The sequence below is a fragment of the Ictidomys tridecemlineatus genome, unplaced genomic scaffold (assembly GCF_052094955.1).
Source record: "Ictidomys tridecemlineatus isolate mIctTri1 unplaced genomic scaffold, mIctTri1.hap1 Scaffold_261, whole genome shotgun sequence".
NCBI lineage: Eukaryota > Metazoa > Chordata > Mammalia > Rodentia > Sciuridae > Ictidomys > Ictidomys tridecemlineatus.
The window spans coordinates 331,406-358,802 of record NW_027522274.1 but is presented as its reverse complement, the minus strand read 5'-3'; the positions used below and the strand labels follow the sequence as shown (position 1 = coordinate 358,802).

The 27,397-nt window shown below is 38.7% G+C and overlaps 1 protein-coding gene across 1 annotated transcript; it reads right to left on the bottom strand.

Annotated features, from left to right (window-relative positions):
* Positions 1–4,923: 4,923 nt before the first annotated feature.
* Positions 4,924–27,061, bottom strand: LOC144373152 (serine/threonine-protein kinase PAK 2-like). Its single transcript, XM_078036270.1, has 7 exons — positions 26,979–27,061; positions 26,392–26,496; positions 24,059–24,206; positions 22,264–22,295; positions 21,685–21,789; positions 14,267–14,371; positions 4,924–5,085 (listed from the first exon to the last, which is right to left on the bottom strand). Exons 3-6 carry the CDS (start codon positions 24,201–24,203, stop codon positions 14,285–14,287), a joined length of 369 nt encoding a protein of 122 aa, XP_077892396.1. The 5' UTR covers positions 24,204–24,206; positions 26,392–26,496; positions 26,979–27,061; the 3' UTR covers positions 4,924–5,085; positions 14,267–14,284.
* Between the last annotated feature and the right edge of the window lie 336 nt (positions 27,062–27,397).

Here is a 27,397-nt window from a genome sequence, read left to right as displayed (position 1 = left end):
TTTGTAGCAGCTTTCTTTATAGCTGTGAAAAACTAGCTAGGCACAGTGGCCCGTGCCTAAGTTCTAGCCACTTGGGAGGCTAAGACTGGAGGATTGCAAGTTCAAAGCCAGCCTCAGCAAATTAACAAGGTTCTAAGCAATTCAATGGGGCCCTGAGTCAAAAGAAAAAAAAAACCTTTAAGAAAAATAAAGGGGGCAGATGGATCAGAGATGCAGCTCAGTGGTTAAGCACCCCTGGGTTCAATCCCTGGTACAAACAAAACAAAACTAAAACACTGTGGAAAAACTAGATACAATGAACAATCCTTCAATTGGTGAATGTATAAATACTCTGTAGGAATGCTATTCCCAGTGTGGGCCCTTGGGACTGTGTTGCTAGCCATGGTTTGTCCAAGGATAATGACATCACTGTGGTGGCCACAAGGAAGATGATGCACATCATCAGCAGGGCACCCAGGTACAGGCAAAGGGACACAAGTAGCAGCAGGAACAGCCAGATGTTCAGATACCCCAAGCTGTTGCTCACCTGCCCACAGCGGTTGTCCAACTCCTAGGGGAGAGGAGGCAGACCTCGAGGGTCTATCTGACCTGATTTCCATCACCCCCAAATGCTCAGGTCTTCCCCAACTCAGCCCTCTAGGCTGCCTGCTCTTGGCCCTACACACATCTTCTCATCTCAGGGACAACCTGGCGTTTCCATGGTTAGGGCACAGTTAGCCCCATAGCACATCAGGTCATCTGTTCTGAGCGAGGTTTTTAGAGACAAGACCTGCCTGGTGTCACTTGGAGCAGGACATAAAAACTCTGGGCCTCTGTTTTCTCAGATACTGGGTGAGGATGAAAAAAACACCCTTGCCCAACCAGCTGCCTGCACTTGTGAACCCGAGCAGGGTGGGCACATCAGACAAACACACTCAGAACCAGGAAACCCTACAACTGGGACACCCAGACCAAGACATGCAATGATCCCCAGGACCAGGCAGCAGTCACCTAAAAGGGCTGGAAATCTAGTATCAGCAAGCCAGGGGAGGGCACAGTCACTGCCTTTCCTCCCCCTGACTCCACCAGGCTCAGCACAGAGGGGATGCCCTTTGCATGTCAGCACCTGTGCAAGCAAGGCCAGCCTCCCAGGACAGGTGCAGAACTGGAGGCATAACAGATGGAAGTGAGCAAGAGTGGCTGGGAGCCACTTTTAGCAGACTGGGAAGATGGTCTCATACCCACCTGTGGCCCACTTATGCTGTGAGTTTCCTGGTCCTGACCAGGTGTCCAGGGATGGGTTGGTGAGTGGACAGGGAGGTGGAACACTCATGTCCACAAAGATGTTACAATAGGGACAGTGGAAGGTCTTGGGTGGGCAGTGGGAGGAGCAATGTGGGCACTAGGGCATTTGAAAGGTCCTTGGATACATCCAGGCCACATATGCTGCCCTCAGGGTTCTGTTTGATGGAACCTGGCATGGGAAAAGTTTGGGGCAGTGACAAGATCCCCTTCTATCACTCTGATGCTCAGGGCAGCCCCATAGCTGGAATGGAGGCATTATTTTCTTCTAGGATTATCTTCTATGTTGAAATATATATATATATATATTGTTAGAGAGGGACCTACCTTTGCTAGTGAAATTTATTTCTACATACTGTGCCTGGTCTTTCAATGAAACCATGATATTAGTAGCAGGAAGAATTCTGGTAGCTCTTGTGCTATTTAGCTCCAACATAAGTGTAAAGAGTTTTGAGAACATTTGACTTTTAATTGATATTCTTCCCAGGGTAAACATAAACCCTTTCTAGTCAGTGCCATAGAGATGTTGTCAAGAGTAAAATTATACAATATGATGTTGTCTGGGATGGACTGTTGAAATACATATATTTACATTGCTATAAAGAAGCTCAAATAAAATAATGAAATTGAGGGAAGAATTCACAACCCTGGGTACTGGCCTCCAAATACTTCAGCACTTTGAAGATGGAAGAAAATATTCTTAGTAACATACTGACTTTTCCAGGTAAAACTGGCCTATACAAACAAAATTTGAATGTGTGATTTTACTTAAAATGTTTGTCCTGTCTCAGAGACCTGATACAAAACCAACCAATTCAATCAAATGCATAATCCATCTTTTGGATTGCTTTACGAATAAGAGAGGACAGATTTTTTTTAATAGAACAAGAATTTTATGCAAAATCTGAACTCTACTGTTCTTCATTGAGTGGGAGGAAAGGAGTGGAGGGAGTTTAGAAGGCTCTTTGAAGGAGAAGCCAAGTTATTAGAGCAAGCTCCAGGTTCTTTGAGACTTGTCTTCCTGTCTTTCACTAGGCACAGTCAGTACTTCCACAGCCTGTCCACCTGGGAGGAAGGCAAAGTATGGAGAGATGGCAGAGGGGGGAGACAGGCAACTGAGCATTTGAACATATGTGCTTGCTCTGAGTTCATGGGTGTATGATTGGCAGATGGGAAATAGACTGATAACATTTGACTTTGAAATGACTTTGACCCCTGCTACACTAAAACTTGCTTTACCAGCTTGGAAGATAAATATGCCCGCATCTGTTTGTAAAGTTCTAACTAATCACTGTGCCACCCCACAGGCAAGTTCAGGGGAAATGCTGTTTTCTTCAGGACTTCCCACTGGGTTTGCCCAAGAATTCTCTCCAGCTCTCTTTGCCTTTAGGAGCTTGGTGCTGGCAAAAGAGGGGAAGGAAGAAACCCACAGGGTCCTGCCTGAGGAGACTCCCTGCTTCCCCTCAGTCTTTCACACCAACCAGTGCAGGGAGCCCACACTTAGGGAAGACTGGGGTCCTTTTGTTTTCTGACTGCATATGCTGCTTCTCCTGGCCTCTCCAGGGGAGCTTGTAGGGAGGTGGAAGAAGCTACTTGAAGTGCTTTCCTGCCAGCTGACCCCACACTTGGTCATCTCAGCCACCAGAGAACTTCCAACATGTGAATTTTCAAAAGGAAGAAATCAGGATTGCTTTTGAGCTCTCTGACTTCTGCAAATTTGCCAGCCTCAGGTAGGACAGTGGGGTGCAGGAGGGACACACACCTGGCTAAGAAAATCTCCATGTGGTAAACAATCCTAGGTGTAACTCTTCTCCTTGGCTATGGAGAATTCTGTCTATGGTAGAAAGCTTCCACAAGACATAGTGGACCTGTGATGTTTCACTGTTTTACTTTCCAGAGATTTTTGAGGCTTGAGGCAAGGGCTAGTAAGAGGCAAAGCAATTTACCTTGTCCTCAGAGCACTGCCCCAAGGAGAAGAGCCATCTGGTAGAAGCAAAGTTAGTTTTAGAGTCTGTGTGCTTAGGTATGTGCAACTAACTCAGACTATGTAGAACTTTGTCTCTGAACACTGCTTTTTTGTTCACTAAATGCTATTTTAAAATGTTCAATCCTATAGGAAAGTTTCAAGAACAGTAAAATGATGTACACCATAATCTGTATACTTTTCTATATGTATATGATGTCAAGCAAAAATGAAGATTAGCATGACACCCATATGAATTCAGCTAAATTCATCAATTTTAATATTTTGCTATGTATAGGAAAATTCTCTTGTACCACCATACTAATATCACTTTGAGGAAATTTGATATTGATATGAAACTACTATCAAGGTATATAGTCCATATTCAAATTTTCCTAAATCCATTATAGCTGGATTTTTTAAATATACAGGATATGATCAAGGATCACATGTTACATTTTGTTGTCATTTTTCTTTAGAATCTTGTAATCTATAATGGTTTTCTGACATTTGTTTTTTATACATCACTGACATTGTGGAAGTGTCCTGAACAGTTGTTTTGCAGAATTTGAATGTTTCTGATTGCCTCCTCATGATCTGTTTTAGGCAAAACATTTTCTACAAGAATTGGACAGATGATACTTATTTCATGGAGTAGGGGGTGGGAAACTTAACATCTGTTGTCCAGTACAGGTAATGTTGATCATTCAGTTAGCATGATGCTGTTTGATTGAGAAGTTAAAATGTTGTCATTCAGGTTTCTCCTGACTTACTGCATATGCAAAAATAAATGTTGGCGAGGATGTGAGGGAAAAGACACACTCATAGATTGCTGGTGGGACTGCAAATTGATGTAATCATCATGGAAAGCAGTATGGAGATTCCTCAGAAAACTTGGAATGAAACCACCATTTGACCCAGCTATCCCACTTCTCAATCTATTTCCAATAGACTTAAAATCAGCATACTACAGTGATGCAGCCACATCAATGCTATAAAGTAGCTCAACTCACAAGAGTTTTACTATGCAACCAACCTACGTGTACTTCAATAGATGAACAGATAAAGAAAATGTGGTCAATATGCACAATGGAATATTACTAAGTTTTAAAGAAGAACAAAGTGATGGCATATGCCAGTAAATTAGTAGAAGTTAAGAATATCAGAGTAAGCAAAATAGGCCAATTCCAAAAACCACAGTTTAAATGTTTTCTCTGATATTTCGACACTAATTCACAATAAAGAGTGTGGCTATGGAAGAATGAAGTTACGTTGGATTAGGCAGAGGGGAGGGAAAGGAGGGGAGCCAGGTATGGGGTAGGAAGAAGAGTAGGCATTATTGCCCTAGGTGCATGTGTGACCACATGACTGATGAGATGCTACATCACATACAACGAGAAACATGAGAAGCTATACTCCATTTGTGTATGATGTGTGAAAGTGCCTTCTACTGCCATGTATAACTAATTAGAACAAATAAAAGAAAAGAAAAAAGCATGGTGGCAGCCAGGGGTGGAGGAGGAGGAATGGGAGTTCTTACATACATGGTGGCAGAGTTTCTGTTTGGAGGGACAAAAGTGTGCTGGAAACAGAAGTTTGTACAATATTGTGAGTGTAATTAATGCCTCTGAGTTGTCTACTTAACAGGGCTAAAATGGCAAATTTAATGGTACTAGTCCTTTAAAACAAAGAACACTTTAATTATTAAAATTTTTAACATTTTCCTTTCCAGAATATTAAAAGAGTAGGATGCCATTCATAGTTTTTCTGGAGAACCTCCTTGGCTGCCAAGATGTGAGGAGTTAACTTGTGAGCCCTTTCGCCATGTTCGGGAGTGGGTGCTGCCAAAGAGAGGAAACAAAAAGTGCATAATTTAGAAGCAAAACGTTTTATGTTCTTTCAACTAAGGCCTGAAGACTACTTATGAATACAATTGACTTAAGCAACAAGTATTTTAATACCTGCCACAAACCTCTCTTAGTCACAACCATAACTTTTATAAGCTGTTTGGAAAACAGTTTTTTTAATTGTTTAAGTTTCTAGAAGTGAAATTACTTCTAATTAATGGATTCTTTAGTATAAATTTTAGGTATAAAAAGTGAGCAAACAATAGAGATCCTCGCTGAGTTGCCTGTGACATGAAATGTTCCCATGTTGGCTCCTCATTTTCTTATTGTTATCTTGCATTACAGTACAGTATACTTACTACAATGATACCTATTGTGGATACAAATCTATATATTAATACACTTTTGTTGTTTTTTTGGAGGTGCTGGGGCTTGAACCATGGCGCTCGTGCATGCCGGGCAAGCACTCTACCTCAAATGAACAAATACCGATGTAATTCTATTAATCCAAAGCTGAGAATAGCCAACTGTGTGACCCAAGAGATCCAGGCTGACTGATTCTCACGGCCTGCCCCGTGGCTACAGAAAGTGTGGCGCTGCAGAGAAGCGATTAATTAGCAATCAGGGAGATAAGTGGCTGCAACTCCGTGGAATCCCGCCAGCCAAGCCTGCACTGACTCCCTGGCTGAGTACGGGATTTCAGATGGGGAAGGAAGCGGTACAGTCCTATCCCCCACAGGGTACACTCCGCCAAGGCAATCAGCGGCCACCATCTTGGAGAGCTGAAGTATCCACCACCACTCTCCAACAGATTACAACAATAAAACAGGTGTGTGTCACTCAGCTCATCCCCCATACATCGGGATATTCGCATAAAATCTCTCCTAGGCTTTCCGGGGGAGGGAGTATCAGAGTGAGCCTGCAAAAAGACTAGGGGAAAACGAGAGACACCTGACCTTCAACTCCCCCTCCCATTAGCAGCCAAAATGAAACCTGTCTAGCCAGCGCTGGGGGAGGGGCAAGCAGAAAAAATCAAAAGGATACAGTGCAGGGGATCCCAATAGCCAACTGTGTGACCTCGGAGATCTGGGCTGACTGATTCGCTCGGCCTGCCCCGTGGCTACAGAAGGCATGGAGCTGCAGAGAAGCAATTAATTAGCAAGCAGGGAGAAAAGTGGCTGCGATTAGGTGGAATCCCGCCTGCCAAGCCCGCACTGACCCCCGGGCTGAGTACGGGATTTCAGAGGGGGAAGGAATTGGTACAGTTCTATTCCCCACAACAGAAACAAAACAATAGAGTGCCGGGGTTCCCAATAGCCACCCTCCACACCCAACAAACAGCAGGCCCACAGTACAGTTTGAACTGCCGAGAACCATCACTCAGGGGAAATCTGGTCTAGCAGGAGAAACCACGACTAGCAGGAGAAACCAGGAGACTAGAGACAAGGCCCTGGCGACTGGGCGGCTGGAAACCATAGGCCCACTGGCAACAGTTCACCCACTACCCGCGTAACTGGGCGGTAGAAGAAAGCCCGCCCGCTGGCCACCGATCACCCGCCCCCGGCCTGTGATACTGGGCGGCTGGAGACAACCTGCCTGCTGCAACCGGGAGCTGAAACCAAACAGACAGTCCAGTCACACACCCCCATTAGGACACCCCGGCAAGGAGCCTGGGGCCCGTCATAGCAGAGTAGTGTCGTCAGTGGAGCTCGGACGTCGGAATCCACGTTAGCAGGCATAGTTTAACAACACAAAGGAGAGACATCAGAGTAATACAGAACCAAAACAAATCTATAAAGAGAGCAGAAACACGACAATCAAATAGAGCTGGAAAGTAACGTGGACAACATAAGAAAACAAGGGAAAAAAGGTGTACAAACAATGCAAAACAACTTAATTCTACAGGAGGACATAGAAACATCAGAAGCAGGAATAGGGAAAGAACTTGGCATACCTAACTCGAATGGAAAGGAATATTAGAGAAGACATGAGACAGCAAGTCCAAGCAATAAAATTATATTTTGAAAATGAATTAAACAAACAAATTCAAATGGCAAAGAACGAGCTCTACCAGGAGATAGAGATCTTAAAAAACAAATCAAACAATAATCCTAGAATTGCAGGAAACTATAAACCAAATTAAAAACTCAAATGAGAATATGACAAATAGACTTGATCAAGTAGAAGTCAGAACATCAGATAATGAGGACAAGGTTTATCAACTTGAAAAGAATATAGTCAACACAGAAGAGATGCTTAAATCCCACGAGCAATCTATTCAAGAGATATGGGATGTCATAAAAAAACCAAATTTGAGAGTCATCAGGATAGAAGAAGGCACAGAGATTCAAACCAAAGGAATGGACAGCATATTAAATAAAATAATTCTAGAAAACTTCCCAGAGATGAAGGATGGATTGGATTGCCAAATCCTGGAAGCCTACAGGACCCCAAACATTCAAAACCATAATAGACCAACTCCAAGACATATAATTATGAAGATAGCCAATGTACAGAACAAGGAGAGAATATTAAAAGCTATGAGAGAAAAGAGGCAGATTACATTCAGGGGTAAACAAATTGGGTTAAAGACTGATTTCTCATCACAGAATTTGAAAGCGAGAAGATCCTGGAACAATGTATTTCAAACGCTGAAAAATAATGGATTCCAACCACGAATACTGTATCCAGCAAAATGGAGCTTCAGATTTGACAATGAAATTAAAATCTTTCATGATAAACAAAAGCTAAAAGAATTCGCAGCAAGAAAACCAGCACTGCAAAGCATTTTGAGCAAAATACTACAAGAAGAGGAATTGAAAAATAGTGCCCAAAACTAACAGCAGGAGGTATCTCAGTAAAGGGGGAGGAAAATAACCAAAAATTAAAACTAGCCAAACTAAAATAAATAAATAAAGAAGCATGACTGGAAGTACAAATCATATCTCAATTGTAACCTTAAATGTTAATGGCCTAAACTCACCAATCGAGAGACATAGGCTAGTAACCTGGATCAAAAAAAAAAAAAAAAAACAAATCCAAAAATATGCTGCCTTCAGGAGACTCATATGATAGGAAAAGACATACACAGGCTGAAGGTAAAAGGTTGGGAAAAATCATACCACTCACATGGCCCTCGGAAGCAAGCAGGAGTGGCCATACTCATATTGAATAAAATCAACTTCAAACCTAAGTTAATCAAGAAGGATAAAGAAGGACACTATATACTGTTAAAAGGATCCATCCACCAACAAGACATAACAATTATCAATTTGTATGCACCAAACAATGGAGCTGCAACGTTCATAAAACAAACTCTCCTCAAGTTCAAGAGTCAAATAGACCACAACACAATAATTATGGGTGACTTCAAAACACCTCTCTCGCCATTAGACAGATCCTCTAGACAAAAACTGAATAAAGAAACTATAGAACTCAACAGCACAATCAATATCCTAGAGTTAACCGACATATTTAGAATATATCAACCATCATCAAGTGGATACACGTTCTTCTCAGCAGCACATGGATCCTACTCAAAGATAGACCATATATTATGCCATAAGGCAACTTGTAGTAAATATAAAGGCATGGAGATAATACAATGCACCATATCTGATCATAATGGAATGAAATTGGAAATCAATGATAAAAGAAGGAAGGAAAAATCCTACATCACATGGAAAATGAACAATATGTTATTGAATGATCAATGGGTTACAGAAGACATAAAGGAGGAGGTGAAAAAATTCTTAGAGTCAAATGATAATACAGACACAATATACCGGAATCTATGGGACACAATGAAAGCAGTTTTAAGAGGGAAATTCATTTCTTGGAGTTCTTTCCTCAAAAAAAGAAAAAACCAATAAATAAATGAACTCACACTACACCTCAAAAACCTAGAAAAGGAAGAGCAAAACAACAGCAAATGTAGTAGAAGACAAGAAATAATTAAAATTAGAACAGAAATCAACAAAATTGAAACAAAAAACCATTGAAAAAATTGATAAAACTAAAAGTTGGTTCTTTGAAAAAATAAATAAGATAGACAAGACCTTAGCCATGCTAATGAAAAGAAGAAGAGAGAGAACTCAAATTACTAACATACAGGATGAAAAAGGCAATATCACAAAGACACTACAGAAATACAGAAGATAATTAGAAAGTATTTTGAAACCCTATATTCCAATAAAATAGAAGATAGTGAAGATATCGATAAATTTCTTAAGGCATAGGATTTGCCCAGATTGAGAAAGGAAGACACAATTTAAACAGACGAATAATAAAGGAAGAAATAGAAGAAGCCATAAAAAGATTACCAACCAAGAAAAGTCCTGGACTGGATGGGTATACAGCGGAATTCTAAAAAACCTTCAAAGAAGAATTAATACCAATACTTTTCAAGCTATTTCAAGAAATAGAAAAAGAAGGAGCTCTTCCAAATTCATTCTATGAGGCCAACATCACTCTGATCCCAAAACCAGACAAAGACACTTCAAAGAAAGAAAACTACAGACCACCAATATCTCTAATGAACTTGGATGCAAAAATTCTCAATAAAATTCTGGCAAATCGAATACAAAATCATATCAGAAAACTTGTGCACCATGATCAAGTAGGATTCATCCCTGGGATGCAAGGCTGGTTCAATATACGGAAATCAATAAATGCTATTCACCACATCAATAGACTTAAAGACAAGAACCATATGATCATCTCGATAGATGCAGAAAAAGCATTCGACAAAGTACAGCATCCCTTTATGTTCAAAACACTAGAAAAAGTAGGGATAACAGGAACTTACCTCAACATTGTAAAAGCTATATATGCTAAACCTCAGGCTAGCATCATCCTTAAAGGAGAAAAACTGAAGGCATTCCCTCTAAAATCTGGAACAAGACAGGGATGCCCTCTATCACCACTTCTATTCAATTTAGTTCTTGAAGTACTAGCCAGAGCAATTAGACAGACAAAAGAAATTAAAGGCATAAAAATAGGAAAAGAAGAAATTAAATTATCGTATTTGTGGATGACATGATAATATACTTAACAGACCCAAAAGGGCCTACAAAGAAGCTGCTAGAGTTAATAAATGAATTCAGCAAAGTGGCAGGTTATAAAATCAACACGCATAAATCAAAGGCATTCCTGTATATCAGCAACAAAACCTCTGAAATGGAAATAAGGAAAACCACTCCATTCACAATATCCTCAAAGAAAATAAGATACTTGGGAATCAACCTAACAAAAGAGGTGAAAGATGTATACAATGAAAACTACAGAACCCTAAAGAGAGAGATAGAAGAAGATCTCAGAAGATGGAAAATTTACCCTGTTCATGGATAGGTAGAACTAACATCATCAAAATGGCGATATTACCCAAAGTTCTCTACAGGTTTAATGCGATGCCAATCAAAATCCCAACAGCATTTTTTGTAGAAATAGATAAAGCAATCTTGAAATTCATATGGAAAAACAAAAGACCCAGGATAGCAAAAGCAATTCTAAGCAGGAAGTGTGAATCTGGATGTATAGCAATACCAGAGTTCAAACTGTACTACAAAGCAATAGTAACAAAAACAGCATGGTACAAGTACCAAAACAGGCAGGTGGACCAATGATACAGAATAGAGGACAGAGAGACTAATCCACAAAGTTACAACAATCTTATATTTGATAAAGGGGCTAAAAACATGCAATGGAGGAAGGATAGCATCTTCAACAAATGGTGCTGGGAAAATTGGAAATCCATATGCAACAAAATGAAATTGAATCACTTTCTCTCGCCAGCCACAAAATTTAACTCAAAATGGATCAAGGAGCTAGATATCAAATCAGAGACACTGCGTCGGATAGTAGAAAAAGTTGGCTACGATCTACATATTGTGGGGTCGGGCTCCAAATTCCTTAATAGGACACCCATAGCCCAAGAGTTAATAACAAGAATAAACAAATGGGACTTACTTAAACTAAAAAGTTTTTTCTCAGCAAGAGAAACAATAAAAGAGGTAAATAGAGAGCCTACATCCTGGGAACAAATTTTTACCCCTCACACCTCAGATAGAGCCCTAATATCCAGAATGTACAAAGAACTCAAAAAATTAAACAATAAGATAAAAAACAACCCAATCAACAAATGGGCCAAGGACCTGAACAGACACTTCTCAGAGGAGGACATACAATCAATCAAAAACTACATGAAAAAATGCTCACCATTTCTAGCAATCAGAGAAATGCAAATCAAAACCACCCTAAGATACCATCTCACTCCAGTAAGATTGACAGCCATTATGAAGTCAAACAACAATAAATGTTGGCGAGGATGTGGGGAAAAGGGTACACTTGTACACTGCTGGTGGGATTGCAAAATGGTGAGGCCAATTGGGAAAGCAGTATGGAGATTCCTGGGAAAGCTGGGAATGGATCCACCATTTGACCCAGCTATCGCCCTTCTCGGACTATTCCCTGAGGACCTTAAAAGAGCGCACTATTTGGATACGGCCACATCAATGATTATAGCAGCACAATTCACAATAGCTAGACTGTGGAACCAACCTAGATGCCCTTCAATAGATGAATGGATAAAAAAAAATGTGGCATCTATACACAATGGAGTATTATGCAGCACTAAAATGACAAAATCATAGAATTTGCAGGGAAATGGATGGCTTTAGAGCAGATTATGCTAAGTGAAGCTAGCCAAGCCCTTAAAAACAAATGCCAAATGTCTTCTTTGATATAAAGAGAGCAACTAAGAACAGAACAGGAAGAAAGAGCATGAGGAAAAGACTAACAGTAAACAAAGACGAATGGGGGGAGAGAAAGGGAGAGAGAAGAGAAAGCATATGGAAATGGTAGGAGACCTTCAATGATACACAAAATTATAAGAGGTTATGAGGGGCAAGGGGGAGGGAAAAAAAGGGAAAGAATTGAACAACAGCAGAGGAGGAAGAGAGGGAAGATGGGAGGGGAGGGGAGGAGAGGGGGGATAGTAGGGGATAGGAAAGGTAGCAGAATACAACAGTCACTAATATGCCATTATGTAAAAATGTGAGTATGTAACAGATGTGATTCTGCAATCTGTATTTGGGGTAAAAATGGGAGCTCAAAACCCAATTGAGTCAAATGTATGAAAGATGATATATCATGAGCTCTGTAATGCTTTGAACAATCAATAAAAAAAAATCCAAAGCTGACACTTTAGACATTAGAGTTCACTCTTTGTATTGGATTATATAATTCTATGGGATTTGAAAAATGAATATTGTCCTGTGTATCTACCATTATAATATCATACTGAATAAATTCACTGCCCTAAAAACCTACTACTCATCCTCTTCACACCTCTGAATCCCTGCAATCAATGATTTTATAAAACTCCTCAAACTTGAGATGTCCTAAACATTCATGCTAGACACTGCCCTAGCATGGATGAACACTTCTAGCCCACATGCTACACTTGCAATTGAAGAGCATCTAGCCCCTTTAGATGGAAGGGCACCACTAAGCACTATGCTCTAAAAGATCTTTCAGAGATTAATATGCCCATGCCATAGGCATGTAGTCAATTATACAAGTTATTTTCCTGTCATAAATAAATAGATAAGACAAAATTCTTTCATGCCTTTTGGTGTTATTATATCTCAGTTTTTATCCATGAATCCTATTTCTATTGTATGGATGTAGCACATATATTGGATTTCTTTTGTTTATATTGTGGTGCTGGGGATAAAATCCAGGGCCTCAGCAAGCTAGGCATGTGCTCTACCACTGAGCTTCACACAGTCCTCACATTCACTTTTTGAAACACATCTTGTTATAGATTTAGCAAATATGAATAAAGATGCTATAAAAATTTTGCACAGGTTTTTGTGTGGACACATCTCAATGCATGGGGGCAAATACCTGGAAACACATTGCTGGGATAGGTGGTAAGGTCATGTTTTATTTTGTGGGAAACTGAAAAAACCCTAATCTGGAGTGGAGCCTCCCACTAGCAATGCAGGAGCATTCCTGTTGCTCCATCTCTCATTTTTCACTTTTTTATTCTTTCTTTCCTTAGTGATTAGGTAAGACTCCATCTTATTATTGAATGTTTGTATCTTTCAATGATCACACTTGACCATCACGTGATACACCATGTCACACAGGACAAGATTCTTAGGGTGGTTGTTCTTGGCCCCGATGCTCTCATTGTCATTTTGTATATGCATATCTCCTGCCTCCACTGTGATTATTTTAGTTAAATGGTTTTATCTTTGAAAGATACTTTTATAAGGGACAGACATTTATTTATTCAGGCATCTAGAATTATTTTTGACTTTACTATATTTGAGGAAGCTGTTATTTAGCGTTTGGAAGATAGATTTCTGGGTTGATTTTTTATATCAGAACCTCATTACACATCATGAAAACCCTTGAAACTGTCTCACAACTCACTGATGCTATTGCATTTAAAAGTTGTTTTCATTTCTATCTTTATATTTCACTGTGATAGTTTTCACTACAATAATCTATCACTAATCCAGTCTCAAAACATTTTACACAAATATAATTCCTACCCTCCCTTTCACTTCAAAGAGCCAGGTGTAAGGAATATAGAAAACACAGCCTTCTGTCATGAGATGGGAATCCAGTGGCGGTCCTCAGAGCCACCACATCACAGTCCAGCCCCCTTAGTACTTCTCTCCCTGGCTCCATCTGAGCTCAATACTGTTGAAATTCTCCTCAGCTGGGGAGGAATTTCACTCTCAACTGTCTTTAGAATGCCATCAATGCTTTGAGAGAAATGTCAAAAGGAGAAATAAAGTACATAATCTGGGGAAGAAGAAAGATCTAAATTTTAGGTAGCAGAGTTACCCACATTATGAAACAGAGAAAAAACAGAGTAATGGATGATCTCTCTGGAAAAGGGGACAAAACATGGAAAGAAAAAAACAGTGAGTTAAGTATTCTAACTTTTAAAGAAGCCATTGATTTTTATTTTTCAAAAAAGTGGTTTTTGATAAGTACTCTTTAGGTAAAAACTTTAATTTAATCTTAAATTAATCTTCTCATAGTAAAACATTTTAAACTTGAAGGCTTTTTGAAATTATCTCTGAAAGTCAAATGCAAACAGCTGTTTTTCAAACACACATGCACAGATGTGCACACCAGCTCATTAGTCACTCACTGGTTTTGTATGGCCATGTCATGGGGCAGTGAAAGGCTTCATGTCTCCATCACCATCACCTTCCTCCATTACAATTGCTGATGTTTCCGGCCCCTTGGTGTTCAGCTGTGTTCAGGAGCAAAGGAAGACAAGCCAGATTAAAATGTGACCAGGTCTCCTTTTACTAAACAAACTTTAAGAAGTTATTTTTTCCATAGCTAATTTTTAAATGATTAAACCTCACTGGTTACAATATATTTAATTAAAATATAAAGATGATTTCTGAAATATAGAAAAGTAAATAAACATATATGATAAATATTCTGGAGTGCTATTTAGAAACATTAAATATTTCTTTACCTCTTATTTTATTTTTTTAAACATTTTTTAAAGTTGTTGATGAACAACTTTAAAAAATGATTTGTTTTCATAACATTAATTAGAACAAGAACTATGAGAAATACATCATCAACTTACTGCTGGTGTTCCAGAAGGGAAGCAATCCTTCTCTAAAAATGAAAGGGAAAGGAATGTTAACAATTTACCACAGAAAACTTTTCTATGACAGAAAGAAAAATAATATAAAAGAAGAGCAAGTGAAATGTGTTAAAACCCATTTCATTTTAAGTAGAATTACTTCTCTAGAAATATGATAGTAATAGTAACTTAAATAAAATTTAAATAAGACTCAGCTACTAACTCTTTAATCTTAATGAAACCTAAAAAAAACATTTTGAAAAACCTTAATTAATCATTCAAATGACAGGATTTCATGGTATGTAAATTATACTTCAATCAAGTTATTAAAATATAATGGAGTCCTAGCCTGGTAATTCCATGCCTATAATCCAAGGGGCTCAAGAGGCAGAGACAGAAGGATCTTGTGTTCCAAGCCAGCCTCAGCAATTTAGCTAGGTGCTTAGAAACTCAATGCAACCCTGCCTCTACATAACATACAAAATAGAGCTGGGGATGTGGTTCAGAGGTTGAGTGCCCCTGGGTTCAATCCCCGGTACCCTGCCCCCAACAAAGTGTAATGAAAAGCATACCCACCCAAGCTGTATTAAAATAAAACATTCCTTGTTTAAGATACTTTCTTAAGCACTAAAGGTGATATGACAAATATTCTTGAGTACCAAGGAGCAAGAGGATATAAAGCCACAGAACATGGCAACTGGGAAAAAAATTCTTTTTGACATGTTTGTTTCTTTGTAAAATGCAACTTACAAGTTGACACAGAAGTTCTAGGTAAAAGTAAGGGCTTTTCCTAAAGATACCAGGTAAGTTATTTATAGAAAAAGTCAAGATCAGTATTACTTGCAAAGAACTCTACTTCTTTTTTGAACATAGCCTTTCTCTCTGTGATGATGTAAACATATTAAATATAATTAATCCAACCGCATATGATTTTTGCATACTTAGATTATTTTTTAAAAATATATATATGACTTTAGAGACAAAAAACATATTAAATAAAAATTATATATCTTGAGGTTGTAATAGGGAAAATCTACCCAGAGAGAAATGAGAGAAATGATCTTGCATCTTTTAATGTACAGTGCAAAGAAGAGAAAGCAGGAGAACCATCTTGGGGAAGGAGAGTCTAACTAAATCTCCAAAGATATTCCAGGGATCGCTCAACCAACTGCACCACGTGGATTTCATTCCGATGCTGCCTTACACAAACTGTTTTTAAAAATCCAGTATACTTCAACTCTTACCCACTGAGATTCTAATTCTGAGGAATAAATCCTTTGAGGTAAGGTATTTATTTTTATGTATTTGCATGTAATTTTTGAATAGAAAATACTTTTTATTTCAAGGTCTATGCATTTATAAAGCAAGAATTCCTTCTAGGCCACTAACAATAAACATATCTCTAGCATAAATATGTCTAGAAATCCAGAATTTATCCTTCTCAACTAAAAATTATTTAAAACCATAAGGAGGAAGAAAAATACCCAAGTAAATGTAACAACATGGAACAAGTGTGAATCCCACTAGCATGTTGAATTATAATGTATAAGAAATATGGGGGAAAATGTAACAGATCCAATTCCATTTCTAACAAAATTATGAAATCAATGAAATCCTCAATCTCCAGATGATGTTCAAGAGCCATCCGGACAGTTGACAAAAAGCAGTATCTATGTAGGAGAAAGTAGGAACAATACAGTTTACCTTTTATTTCTCCAGAAATGATCTTTTTATCTATCAGTGCTTCACAAGTTTCCATGGGATTCAGTCTTTTACCACTGTCTGAGGTCTCACCAGTAGGAGGAAATCTGAGATTTTTCTTCTTTAAGGTGCTGGCGTTATAATACTTGTTGACACCCCGTACAGCTAGAGGATGCTCCATTGGCTTTCCTTTGAGGACCCTGAAGGTTTGTGGCAACTGAGCCCCCTGCTCTGGCATGCCCTAACAAAGAGAAATTCAGACATGAGTTGTGGTTTGAATTGCTCTAATACTATCCATTTTCAGAGATAAACATCAACATTCATAAAACAAACCCATAGACATAATTTTAGATTTGACTAAAATCTAAATGGTCTTATTTTCTAATACTCTACTTTTCCATATTTATTTTGCAAATGAACAGGAAAGATCCAAACAGCGGAATGGGAAGGGAGTGCTGGGTTTGTTTGGGGAGAGGGACAGAGGTGTCAAACCTGTATTTTCTCTTGTTCATCACCCACCAGAGTAGCTCCTAATGAAAAGGCTTAAGCCAAGAGCATAAGTCAGGGAAAGCAAACAGGAAGAAGAATGCTTGGTTATGTCTGGTTCTGCTCTAGGCTTTACACAGATAGAGAACACAGGGCGGCTGGCCCATTCCAACTTCAGCACTTCAGGGAATACAAATGTAGGGATTTGAAACCAAGAACCCACTTTATACAGTGTTTACTGTTTCAGATCTTTTTAGGCGGGGAGGAGGAGGAGAACCAGGGATTGAATTCAGGGGCACTCAACCACTCAGCCATACCCTCACCCTTTTTAATTTTTGAGACAGGGGTCTCACTAAATTGCTTAGTTCCTCGCTTATTGCTGAGTCTGCCTTTGAACTTGCAAACCTCCTAAGTCAGCCTCACTAGCTTCTGCGATTACATTCATGCTCCACTGAACCCAGCAATACATTACAGCTTTTTTTCCCCTTAAATACATTTGAAATAATCTAGTAGTACATTAAATGGTCATGCCATATTTTTAATTAATTTACTACTAATGATATTTGAGTTGACTTTTTGCTACATTTTGCTATCAAAATAATGGGACACAATCCATAATCTATGCTGTTCAATGGTTTCCCTAGGACACACATGCTAAAAATTGCATTTCTGGGTCAAAAGGTGTGTAGGTGAAAGTAACATATTCATTTGTGATTTGGGATAGATACATGAAGGGATTTTTAAACAAATTTTGTGTGTGTGTGTGTGTGTGTGTGTGTGTGTGTGTGTGTGTGTGTGTTTGGTGTTTGGGATTAAACCCAGGGCCTTAAGCTGCTTAGTGATTAGGTAAGACTCCCTCTTATTATTGAATGTTTGCATCTTTGAATGATCACCCTCCACCATCATGTGACACCCCATGTCACACAGGACAATAATCTTAGGGTTCTTGTTCTTGGCCTGGAAGCTCTTATTGTCATTTTGTAAGCATATCTCCTGCCTTCACTGTTATTGTTTTTAGTTAAATGGTTTTATCTTTTAAAGATACTTTTATAAGAGACAAGACATTTATTTATTCAGGTTGGTAGAGGTGCTTTTGACTTTACTTTATTTGAGGAAGTGGTTAATAGCTTTTGGGAGATAGATTTTTGGGTTGTTTTTTTTTTTCTATCAGAACTTCATTACACATCATGAAAACCCTTGAAACTGTCTCACAGCTCACTGATGCTATTGCATTTAAAAGTTGTTTTCATTTCTTTTTTTTTTTTTGAGAGCTGATGACTCTTTATTGAGGTTCTCTGTATTTCACTAAAAGCCATGAGTTCTGTTACTTTGGAAGGGAGAAGAATGGATGTGAGGGAATAAATAATGGATTCTGTCACAAGTATCTTAGTGGAGGGGTCACATGAGGACCAGAAAGATGGAAATCCTTAAGTATATACAAGTTTACTCCTATTTATTCTGTTGAGATTGAATACATAATTTTTATGTGCTCAACTTACTAATGGATACAAAAATTCTGCAAAAAAAGATGGAGAGCTAGACTATACATGGATTATTTACATGCTATAAAATTCAAAGGAATGCTGAAGTCCAACAAAAACATTTTTAAGGAGTTGACATAATTTTGAAAAAATTATACCACATATCAGTGAAAGATTAATAGCTTTTTTTTAGTAGACAAAACTGAGAAAAATGGCTCATTCTATGATAAAAAATAAAACTTGGTCTCACACACAAAGGTACATATCAAATAGTTTAAAGGTGATGTTTAATCTTTTCCAACCAGCAGAGCCTGGCATTAACAAGTGAGAACCAGTGCTGGATCGCTCAGAACAGTGGCCAACCAGGGCACTGCCCAGGGTGTCCTAGCTGGACCAAGCCGAACTCTGCAGACTCAATGTGAAAGGAAAAGAAATGAGCTAACATAAGAAAATGAAAATATCTTAACTAACTTGAAATAAATCAAAAAGCAACAAACTTCAAAACAAAACAATGTGTCTACCTTAAAATTAAGAATGTCTATTCAGTGAAGGATCCCTAGATTCACAAAGTGCCATTCTGAGTTATTTGCAATTACCCAGAAATATATAGGGAACTCCTCAGAATAAACACATACAACACACAAAAAGGAAGTCCTGTGGGAAAAGGAGCCATTCATTCCTAGAGCAGCCAGCGGGGCCGAGGGGCAAGCGACAAGATCCCCCAAATTACTGGTGATCCAATGGGAATACATTAAATGCTGTGCCCCTTGGGCCCACCAGGCTGGCAAAAACCAGACAGTTGGGCAGTACCAAGTGCTAGGGAGGATGAGGAGGAAGGAAGCCTCCAGTGGAAGGCCAGAGAGATTAGCCTGTGTGACCCGTAACCCCATCCTGAGTGTGTATGCCAGAGAAGTTTCACACGAGCTCAGAAGGGACACCAAAAAGGATGTTGATTGTGGCCTGGAATGTGGTGCCAGGAGGTGGTGGCACCCCGGTGTCCAATACGTAAGGCAACGTGTGAGTGAAATGCGTCGATGCCCCTATGGGGTACCACGTGACAGATCTAGAATGAGCAGAGGCTACAGCTCCACACATACTGAGTGAAACCTATTGCACCACAATCTCACACAACAGTAAAAGCATATTCACTCCTGAACACCTTATCCTATAAGGACACAGTGATATTCAAAGATATAGAATAAACAAACAGGGTGCCGATGGGAAAGGATGGTGGGAAGAAAGGCAGAAACACCACAAAACCAGGATCCTTGCACGGGACTGTGATCCCAAAGTCCAAAACCAAATGGCTGTGCTCAGTTCTGCCTCAAATGTGTGCACCAGGAAGTGTGTGCCAGAAAGGGGGCTCTAAAGGGTCCTTGGGAGAGGAGATGCCATGGCTGAGACCCTAGTACCTTTGTTCTTCGAGAGTGTTCCAGGGCTTAAGCTGCAGCCCAGACACCACTCTGGAGAACGTGCCCCCAGCAAACTGCATTCCCAGCCCCCAAATGAGGATAAGGCCACTGTTGGTCCTTGATGTGATCTAAGGCCCTGTGTCCCAGGCCTGGAAGCCCATAACCCAACCCTCATTTACTTCAAGTCACTCTTTGAATAAGAGCAACAGTTCATAGAATAGACATTTGGAGGAAGAGACGGGAGATGAAGGTGAGAGATGAGGGGGGAGACATCTTCTCCGTGTCCTGGGGGCTGCACAATTCAGCAGGACTTGTCATGCAGCCACAGGCCCCCCAGGGCAGCCACGACCACTACACAACTAACCAAGCAGCTAGGCTGGAGACCAGAGTCAATAGGAGATAGAGTCAAAGTTCATTCCTTGATTTTGCCTCAGCTTAAAGATAGGTTCTAACTCAGCTTCTGCTAACCCTGAGAGGGCAAAAAAGCTTTGTCCCCAAGTCCTGGAGGGCCCTCCAAACAGGGTTTCAGCCCCAGACCTCAATGAGGTCCCTGGATTCCATGCCCAGATCAGCTGGCAGCTCCTTGCCTGAAAGCTTTGTCCCATCGAAGAAGAAAGACAGCTTGTGTCCAGAGTCCCATGGCCTCCTCATAATGTGACATGAGGGTCTTGAGAGGAGAATCCTGAGACAACGAGATCTCCAGCATCTGGTGTTTCTCTTTGCCCTGCACCTTGAGACGGAGCTGCTGGGATGTCTCTGTGGCCTCTGAAGAACTTGCTAGTACCACACAGTCAATGATGTCAGCCACTCCAAGCTTCAGAGTCCTGGGGGTGGCCGTAGGGGACAGTTCTGTCTCTCCAAAGAGCAAAAGAATTCTGCTTGGGGACACCCTGAGACGGGTGGCCATGTGATTCACCACACTCTGAAGGGGCTCCGACATTCTGATGGGCAATCTGATCAGGTCAACCCGGCACCGGATTTTGAGTGGCAAGAGCTGGGGATCTTTATATTTCACTGTGGTAGTTTCCACTACAATAATCTATCATTAATCCAGTCTCATAACATTTTATACAAATATAATGCCTATCCTCCCTTTCACTTCAAAGAGCCAGTTGTAAGGAATATAGAAAACACAGCCTTCTGTCATTAGATGGGAATCAATGTTGGTCCTCAGAGCCACCACATCACAGTCCAGCCCCCTTAGTACTTCTCTCCCTGGCTCCACCTGAGCTCATTACTGCTGAAATTCTCCCTCAGCTGGTGAGGAATTTCACTCTCAACTGTCCTTTTTTTTTTTTTAAAGAGAGAGTGAGAGAGAATAGAGAGAGAGAATTTTTAATATTTATTTTTTAGTTCTCGGCGGACACAACATCTTTGTTGGTATGTGGTTCTGAGGATCTAACCCAGGTCACACGCATGCCAGGCGAGCCCGCTACCACTTGAGCCACATCTCCAGCCCGTCAACTGTCTTTAGAATGTCATCAAGGCTTTGAGAGAAATGTCAAAAGGAGAAATAAAGTACATAATCTGGGGAAGAAGAAACATCTAAGTTTTAGGTAGAAGAGTTACCCACATTATGAAACAGAGAAAAAACACAGCAATAGATGATCTCTCTGGAAAAGGGGATAAAACATGGAAAGAAAAAACCCAGTGAGTTAAGTATTCTAACTTTTAAAGAAGCCATTGATTTTTATTTTTCAAAAAAGTGGTTTTTGATGAGTACTCTTTAGGTAAAAACTTTAATTTAATCTTAAATTAATCTTCTCATAGTAAAATATTTTAAACTTGAAGCTTTTTGAAATTATCTCTGAAAGTCAAATGCAAACAGCTGTTTTTCAAACACACATGCACAGATGTGCACACCAGCTCATTAGTCACTCACTGGTCTTGTATGGCCAAGTTGTGGGGCAGTGGAAGGTTGTTCCTCTCCATCACCATCCTCTTCCTCCATTACAATTGCTAATTTTTCCGGCCACTTGGTGTTCAGCTGTGTTCAGGAGCAAAGGAAGACAAAGCCAGGAAAATTCAAAGATTAAAATGTGACCAGGTCTCCTTATATTCAACAAACTTTAAAAAGTTATTTTTTTCATAGCTAATTTTTAAATGATTAAACCTCACTGGTTACAATATATTCAATTGAAAAATAAAGATGATTTTCTGAAATATGGAAAAGTAAATAAACATATGATAAATATTCTGGAGTGCTATTTAGAAACATTAAATATTTCTTTACCTCTTATTTTATTTTTTAAACATTTTTTTAAAAGTTGTTGATGAACCCTTATTTTATTTATTTGTATGTGGTGCTGAGACTGGAACCCAGTGCCTCATGCATGCCAGGCAAGCACAATACCACTGAGCCACAACCCCAGCCCTACCTCTTATTTTAGAAATTAAAAAAAAATTTGTTTTCATAACCTTAATTAGAACAAGAACTATAAGAAATACATCATCAACTTACTGCTGGTGTTCCAGAAGGGAAGCAATCCTTCTCTGTAAATGAAAGGGAAAGGAATGTTAACAATTTACCACAGAAAACTTTTCTATGACAAAAAGAAAAATAATATAAAAGAAGAGCAAGTGAAATGTGTTAAAACCCATTTCATTTTAAGTAGAATTACTTCTCTAGATATATGATAGTAATAGTAACTTAAAAATAAAATTTATATAAGACTCAGCTACTAACTCTTTAATCTTAATGAAACCTTAAAATACATTTTGAAAAACCTGAATTGATCATTCAAATGACTGGATTTCATGGTATGTAAAGTATACTTCAATCAAGTTATTAAAATATAATGGAGTCCTAGCCTGGTAATTCCATGCCTATAATCCAAAGGGCTCAAGAGGCAGAGACAGGAGAATATTGTGTTCAAAGCCAGCCTAAGCAATTTAGCTATGTGCTTAGAAAATCAATGCAACCCTGCCTCTACATAAGATACAAAATAGAGCTGGGGATGTGCTTCAGGGGTTGAGTGACCCTGGGTTCAATCCCCAGTACCCTGCCCCCACCAAAGTGTAATGAAAACCATACCCACCCAAGCTGTATTAAAATAAAACATTCCTTGTTTAAGATACTTTCTTAAGCACTAAAGGTGATATGACAAATATTCTTGAGTATCAAGGAGCAAGGGGATATAAAGCCACCAAACATGGCAACTGGGAAAAGAATTCTTTTCACATGGTTTGTTTCTTTGTAAAATGCAACTTACTAGTTGACTCAGACATTCTAGGTGAAAGTACAAGCTTTTCCTAAGGATACCAGGTAAGTTATTTATAGAAAAAGTCAAAATCATTATTACTTGCAAAGAAGTCTACTTCTTTTTTGAACATAGCCTTTCTCTCTGTGATGATGTAAACATATTAAATACAATTAATCCAACCACAGATGATTTTTGCATACTTAGATTATTTTTTAAAACTATATATATGACTTAGAGACAGAAAACATATTAAATAAAAATTATATATCTTGGGGTTGTAATGGGGAAAATCTACCCAGAGAGAAACGGGAGAAATGATGTTGCATCTTTTAATGTACAGTGCAATGAAGGGAAAGCAGGAGAACCAGCTTGGGGAAGGAGAGTCTAACTAAATCTCCAAAGATATTCTAGGGAGCGCTCAACCAACTGCACCACGTGGACTTCATTCCGATGCTGCCTTACACAAACTGTTTTTAAAAATCCAGTATACTTCAACTCTTACCCACTGAGATTCTAATTCTGAGGAATAAATCCTTTGAGGTAAGGTATTTATTTTTATGTATTTGCATGTAATTTTTGAATAGAAAATACTTTTTATTTCAAGGTCTATGCATGTATAAAGCAAAAATTCCTTCTAGGCCACTGACAATAAACATATCTCTAGCATAAACATGTCTAGAAATCCACAATTTATCCTTCTCAACTAAAAATCATTTAAACCCTTGAGGAGGAAAAAAAATACCCAAGTAAATGTAACAACATGGAACAAGTGTGAATCCCATTAGCATGTTGAATTATAATGTATAAGAAATATGGGGGAAAATGTAACAGATCCAATTCCATTTCTAACAAAATTATGAGATCAATGAAATCCTCAATCTCCAGATGATGTTCAAGAGCCATCCGGACAGTTGACAAAAAGCAGTATCTATGTAGGAGAAAGTAGGAACAATACAGTTTATCCTTTTATTTTTCCAGAAATGATCTTTTTATCTATCAGTGCTTCACAAGTTTCCATGGGATTCAGTCTTTTACCACTGTCTGAGGTCTCACCAGTAGGAGGAAATCTGAGATTTTTCTTCTTCAAGGTGCTGGCATTATAATACTTGTTGACACCCCGTACAGCTAGAGGATGCTCCATTGGCTTTCCTTTGAGGACCCTGAAGGTTTGTGGCATCTGAGCCCCCTGCTCTGGCATGCCCTAACAAAGAGAAATTCAGACATGAGTTGTGGTTTGAATTGCTCTAATACTATCCATTTTCAGACATAAACATCAACATACATAAAACAAACCCATACACATAATCTTAGATTTGACTAAATTCTAAATGGTCTCTTTTTCTAATACTCTACTTTTCCATATTTATCTTGCAAATGAACAGGAAAGATCCAAACAGCGGAATGGGAAGGGAGTGCTGGGTTTGTTTGGGGAGAGGGACAGAAGTGTCAAACCTGTATTTCCTCTTGTTCATCACCCACCAGAGTAGCTCCTAATGGAAAAGGCTTAAGCCAAGAGCATAAGTCAGGGGACAGCAAACAGGAAGAAGGATGCTTGGTTATATCTGGTTCTGCTCTAGGCTTTACACAGATAGAGAACACAGGGTGGCAGGCCCATTCCAACTTCAGCACTTCAGGGAATACAAATGTAGGGATTTGAAACCAAGAACCCACTTTATACAGTGTTTACTGTTTCAGATCTTTTTAGGCGGGGAGGAGGAGAACCAGGGATTGAATTCAGGGGGCACTCAACCACTCAGCCATACCCTCTGCCTTTTTATTTTTTAAGACAGGGGTCTCACTAAATTGCTTAGTTCCTTGCTTATTGCTGAGTCTGCCTTTGAACTTGCAAACCTCCTAAGTCAGCCTCACTAGCTTCTGCGATTACATTCATGCTCCACTGAACCCAGCAATACATTACAGCTTTTTTTCCCCCTTAAATACATTTGAAATAATCTAGTAGTACATTAAATGGTCATGCCATATTTTTAATTAATTTACTACTAATGATATTTGAGTTGACTTTTTGCTACATTTTGCTATCAAAATAATGGGACACAATCCATAATCTATGCTGTTCTATGGTTTCCCTATGACACACATGCTAAAAATTACATTTTTGGGTCAAAAGGTATGTAGGTGAAAGTAACATATTCATTTGTGATTTGGGATACATACATGATGGGATTTTTGAACAATTTTTTTTTTCTTCTTGTTTTTTTTTTTTTTTTTTTTTTTTTGGTGTTTGCTGTTTTGGATTAAACCCAGGGCCTTAAGCCGCTTAGTGATTAGGTAAGACTCCCTCTTATTATTGAATGTTTGCATCTTTGAATGATCACCCTCCACCATCATGTGACACCCCATGTCACACAGGACAATAATCTTAGGGTTGTTGTTCTTGGCCTGGAAGCTCTTATTGTCATTTTATATGCATATCTCCTGCCTTTACTGTTATTATTTTTAGTTAAATGGTTTTATCTTTTAAAGATACTTTTATAAGAGACAAGACATTTATTTATTCAGGTTGGTAGAGGTGCTTTTGACTTTACTTTATTTGAAGAAGAGGTTAATAGCTTTTGGGAGATAGATTTTTTGGGTTGATTTTTTCTATCAGAACTTCATTACACATCATGAAAACCCTTGAAACTGTCTCACAGCTCACTGATGCTATGCATTTAAAAGTTGTTTTCATTTCTATCTTTATGTTTCACTGTGGTAGTTTCCACTACAATAACTTATCATTAATCCAGTCTCATAACATTTTACACAAATATATTGCATACTCTCCCTTTCACTTCAAAGAGCCAGTTGTAAGGAATATAGAAAACACAGCCTTCTGTCATTAGATGGGAATCAATGTTGGTCCTCAGAGCCACCACATCACAGTCCAGCCCCCTTAGTACTTCTCTCCCTGGCTCCACCTGAGCTCATTACTGCTGAAATTCTCCCTCAGCAGGTGAGGAATTCCACTCTCAACTGTCTTTAGAATGCCATCAATGCTTTGAGAGAAATGTCAAAAGGAGAAATAAAGTACATAAGATGGGGAAGAAGAAACATTTAAGTTTTAGGTAGAAGAGTTACCCACATTATGAAACAGAGAAAAAACACAGCAATAGATGATCTCTCTGGAAAAGGGGATAAAACATGGAAAGAAAAAATTCAGTGAGTTAAGTATTCTAACTTTTAAAGAAGCCATTGATTTTATTTTTTAAAAAAGTGGTTTTTGATGAGTACTCTTTAGGTAAAAACTCTAATCTTAAATTAATCTTCTCATAGAAAAATATGTTAAAGTTGAAGGCTTTTTGAAATTATCTCTGAAAGTGAAATGCAAACAGCTGCTTTTCAAACACACATGTACAGATGTGCACACCAGGTCATTAGTCACTCACTGGTCTTGTATGGCCATGTTGTGGGGCAGTGAAAGGCTGCACCTCTCCATCACCATCATCTGCCTCTATTACTATTGCTGATGTTTCCGGTACATTGGTGTTCAGCTGTGTTCAGGAGCAAAGGAAGACAAGCCAGGAAAAGTCAAAGATTAAAAGGTGACCAGGTCTCTTTTTTTTAAACAAACTTTAAGAAGTTATTTTTTCCATAGCTAATTTTAAAATGATTAATCCTCACTGGTTCCAATATATTCAATTAAAATTAAAGATGATTTTCTGAAATATGGAAAAGTAAATAAACATTATGATAAATATTCTGGAGTGCTATTTAGAAACATTAATCATTTCTTTACCTCTTATTTTATATTTTTAAACATTTTTTAAGTTGTTGATGAACCCTTATTTTATTTATTTGTATGTGGTGCTGTGAATGGAACCCAGTGCCTCATGCATGTCAGGCAAGTACACTACCACTGAGCCACAACCCCAGCCCTACCTCTTATTTTAGAAATTAAAAAAAAATGAAAAACAGATTTGTTTTCATAACATTAATTAGAGCAAGAACTATAAGAAATTCATCATCAACTTACTGCTGGTGTTCCAGAAGGGAAGCAATCCTTCTCTGAAAGTGAAAGGGAAAGGAAAGTTAACAATGTACCACAGAAAACTTTTCTATTATATAATAAATAATATAAATGAGGAGCATCTGAAATGTGTTAAAACCGATTTCATTTTAAGTAGAATTACTTCTCTAGAAATATGACAGTAATAGTAACAAAAATAATAATTTAATAAGACTCAGCTACTAACTCTATAATCTTAAGGAAACCTTAAAAATACATTTTGTAAAACCTGAATTGATCTTTCAAATGATTGGATTTCATGGTATGTAATTTATACTTCAATGAAGTTATTTAAATGTAATGGAGCCCTGGCCTGGTATTTCCATGCCTGCAATCCAATCGGCCTAAGTGGCAAAGACAGGAGGATCTTGAGTTCAAAGCCAGCC

Excerpts from the sequence above, each read along its gene's own strand:
- LOC144373152 (XM_078036270.1), bottom strand. The coding sequence starts at position 24,203 with ATGCCAGAGCAGGGGGCTCAGATGCCACAAACCTTCAGGGTCCTCAAA. Across the intron at positions 21,790-22,263 it reads TCCCTTCTGGAACACCAGCA|CTGAACACCAAGTGGCCGGA; the intron begins GTAAGTTGATGA and ends TCCTGAACACAG. Across the intron at positions 14,372-21,684 it reads AACTTGGCCATACAAGACCA|CTGAACACCAAGGGGCCGGA; the intron begins GTGAGTGACTAA and ends TCCTGAACACAG.